The sequence below is a fragment of the Alligator sinensis genome, unplaced genomic scaffold (genome assembly GCF_000455745.1).
Source record: "Alligator sinensis unplaced genomic scaffold, ASM45574v1 scaffold220_1, whole genome shotgun sequence".
NCBI lineage: Eukaryota > Metazoa > Chordata > Crocodylia > Alligatoridae > Alligator > Alligator sinensis.
This window is the reverse complement of record NW_005842136.1, coordinates 1,131,186-1,134,045: the sequence shown is the minus strand read 5'-3', so window position 1 is coordinate 1,134,045 and position 2,860 is coordinate 1,131,186. Positions and strand designations below refer to the sequence as shown.

The window sequence follows — 2,860 nt, the reverse complement described above, 5'->3', positions numbered from 1 at the left end:
AGTCTCCCAGGGCCAAGCCAGGGGGTGTTCAAAGGTGACCCAGCAAGCTGAATCCCAGGCCGGGCCTTTGCATAGGTGGCAGCCACGACAGAGCCCACCAGGTGCATGTTCTCTCTAGGCCTCCCACCTAGGATGGTGACAGATGGCACATGCAAACTGGAGCCCTACTAGTTCCTATGAGAGGGTAGGTAAGAAGAGAGGGGGAGAATATTTGGTTTGCCTAGGCAGTGCATTTTATAATCTGTCTGGAGAAGCCGAGGATGCTCCTTTGTCCGAGAGGCAAGTGCTTTCCTCCTGCCAGCCTGTCTGATGATGGAATAAAGGGGCTCTTGGAGCAGAAACCACATCTACTCCTGCATTTGTACAGCCCCTAGCACAGGAGGGCCTCTGGTGCTATTCAGGTCCCAGCTACTCCCACAACATCAACAGTAATAGCCATAATGAGAAATATCAAGCAAGCAGGCAGGCCCCTGTTCCCTATTAGGATTCAGTGCAGGCAGCATGGCTGGGATAAACCAGCTCGCCTGCCTTCCCTCTCCCCAACCTCTTTCAGGTGACGTCATAGTGGGGGGAGATGGGGGGAGACTCCAGAATCATCCTCCCCCTCCTCACTGCAGGGGCTGGACCTGGACAGACCCAGTGAACACCACCACCCCCGCTTCTGCAGTGAGGGGGAGGAAAACAAGGGGGGTTTCTTCTGTGCTATCCCCTCCCACACAAGAAGAGAGAGAGAGAGAGAGAGAATCTTCCACAGCAGAATATGTTCACACTTTTTCCCCCCTCCCGTCTGTCTCCTGGATCTCTGCAGACCTCCTACTCCCCCCTCAAATTGTGCATCACTCAGAAACCCCTGAATAGCCTCAGCTGGAACAAAGCTATCAGTGCCTCTCTAGCCATTCCTGTTGCACTGCAACAGGATGGATGGATGGATGGAGAGAGAGAGAGCAAATACATCCCTCATTTGATTTACAAGTATTATACAAAATGATTTGGTATCTCATAGCTGAAACTCATTCAGTGCCCATCATATGACCACACTGTAAAAAAAAATCTTGCACCCTTTGTGCTAGCTGCCTGCAAACTGTCCCCCCTGCCCTGCATATGCATGATACAATTAACTCTCTATTTATATTTTCCTAATCTATTTTCCAAATGCCTCCCCACTCTCCATGCTAATGTGCATTATATAACCAGCCAGCAATACAGCTGCATGGGTTCAGACAGCACGGTGCATGTGCCCTATAATACAGGGCTGGAAAAAGAGAGAGAGAAAAAGAGAGAGAGAGAGAGAGATTCTGTGTAGCAAATCATCTGGAGAGATAGTGCCAACATAAAAAAGGAGGGGGTAGACCTGCAGTCTGCTGCCCACTCCTTGGCAGTGTCCTGGGTGAAAGCAATGTCATCAATAAAGAGCTGGCTACTGCAATGCAAACCTGATAGCAATAATAACACGAATAATAACAACAAGAATCAACCAAGGGGGGTGTGGAAATCAGAGGAAAAGAGGCAAGCAGAGATGCTTGCAGTAGTAGCAGGCTGGTAGGAGTCAAAATGATTTGTCTCTTGCATTGGAGGAAACTGGATGTCTGCAGTGGCAGAGCAAGTGTGCAGCATTCACACACGCGCGCGCGCGCCAGCGTGTGCCCTCAAGTGGGAGGCTAGAGACTGGCCGCAGCTGTTTGGTGGGAAGGGAGGGAGACACACGGATTAGCAAGAGGCTGCTTTGCTTTTCAGGCGCTTGCTGCAGCCCCTGGCAGTAGGCACCTGCTCAGGAGGAGGACAGGAGGGCTCCCTGGGCCCGCTCCTGGGGGTGGCCTTTATCTGGCCCTTGCCTGGTCCCACTGAAGTCCTGCAGGGTCACTCCAGCGATCAGCCCCTCGCGTGGGGTGGGCTGGGTGGGAACATGCTGGGGGATGGGGGGGGGAGAGATTTCACTGCAATTCATGGCAGAGAGCTGGCTAAATCCAGTCTGCGATGCCTATAAATGGCGTTTCTCTTCTAAGGTGCACATTAAAAAAAAATCAGTCAGTGTCATCCCCCACGTCAGGGCTGGTCGTGGGCGTGAAGCTGTTCTTCCTCCGCCCCCTCCTAATGGAGTGAACCATTCCCAGCTATTCCTGCCCTCTCTCTCTCTTTCTCTCTCTCTCTTTCTCCTTCTTCTTCTTCTCTCTCTCTCCCCCTTGGCTGCAAAGTCTCCGCTGCTGGGAACTTGTTGGCAATGCCTATTTTTCGGCTTTCCCCCACGATTTCCAAAGTAACTATTTAAAGATCTGCAGTCGCAAATGGTTTTACTAAATGTAGGATGGGACTTAAGTTGAACGGCAGATATATTTCTCTGATCCTCGCTGTGCAGATAGGTAAGTGGACTGCCAATTTCGCCATCCACTTGTACCCCCCCTTAAACCCCCCAGTAGATGGTTGCAGGAAGGGGCTCAAGGACCCCCAAGTGCTGGGGTGATGCGCGCAGATGGGACCGTGCGATGGAGACTCTTTCTGGCTCTGTCCTGGGCTGGTGTTTTAATGGCATTTGCAAGAGGTCAAGAAGAAAATCGGGGATGAATTCGTATTCGTCTTGAGCCACCCTTGTTCTTCCTGAGCCAGGAGGGGGAAAAATGCTCATGAATTGCTATTTATTTGGAGGGGGGTGTTTTTGGCTTTTTCCCCCTCTTTTTTTCTCTCCTCCCCTAGGGGAAAAAATTGCTTTTATATATTTGTCTCGGACTATCCAGTGCATCCTTTGCCATTGCCAAATCCGTGGCTCCGGGACTAAGACGTGTTTTCTCCCTCCCCAGAGGGGCAAAGAGAAAAACTGGCATAAAATGGATAAAGAGAGATCTAGCTGCAAAGTTTATTTCGCAGG

The 2,860-nt window shown here is 51.0% G+C and overlaps 1 protein-coding gene across 1 annotated transcript in view; it reads left to right on the top strand.

Annotated features, from left to right (window-relative positions):
* The first annotated feature begins 2,156 nt into the window (after positions 1-2,156).
* The window catches only part of NRN1 (neuritin 1), a 10,131-nt gene continuing 9,427 nt past the window's right edge, over positions 2,157-2,860 (top strand). The window contains exon 1 of the mRNA XM_006025210.2: positions 2,157-2,357. Coding sequence (XP_006025272.1) covers positions 2,303-2,357 — 55 coding nt within the window. The 5' untranslated portion in view covers positions 2,157-2,302. The remainder of the gene's footprint in view (positions 2,358-2,860) is intronic.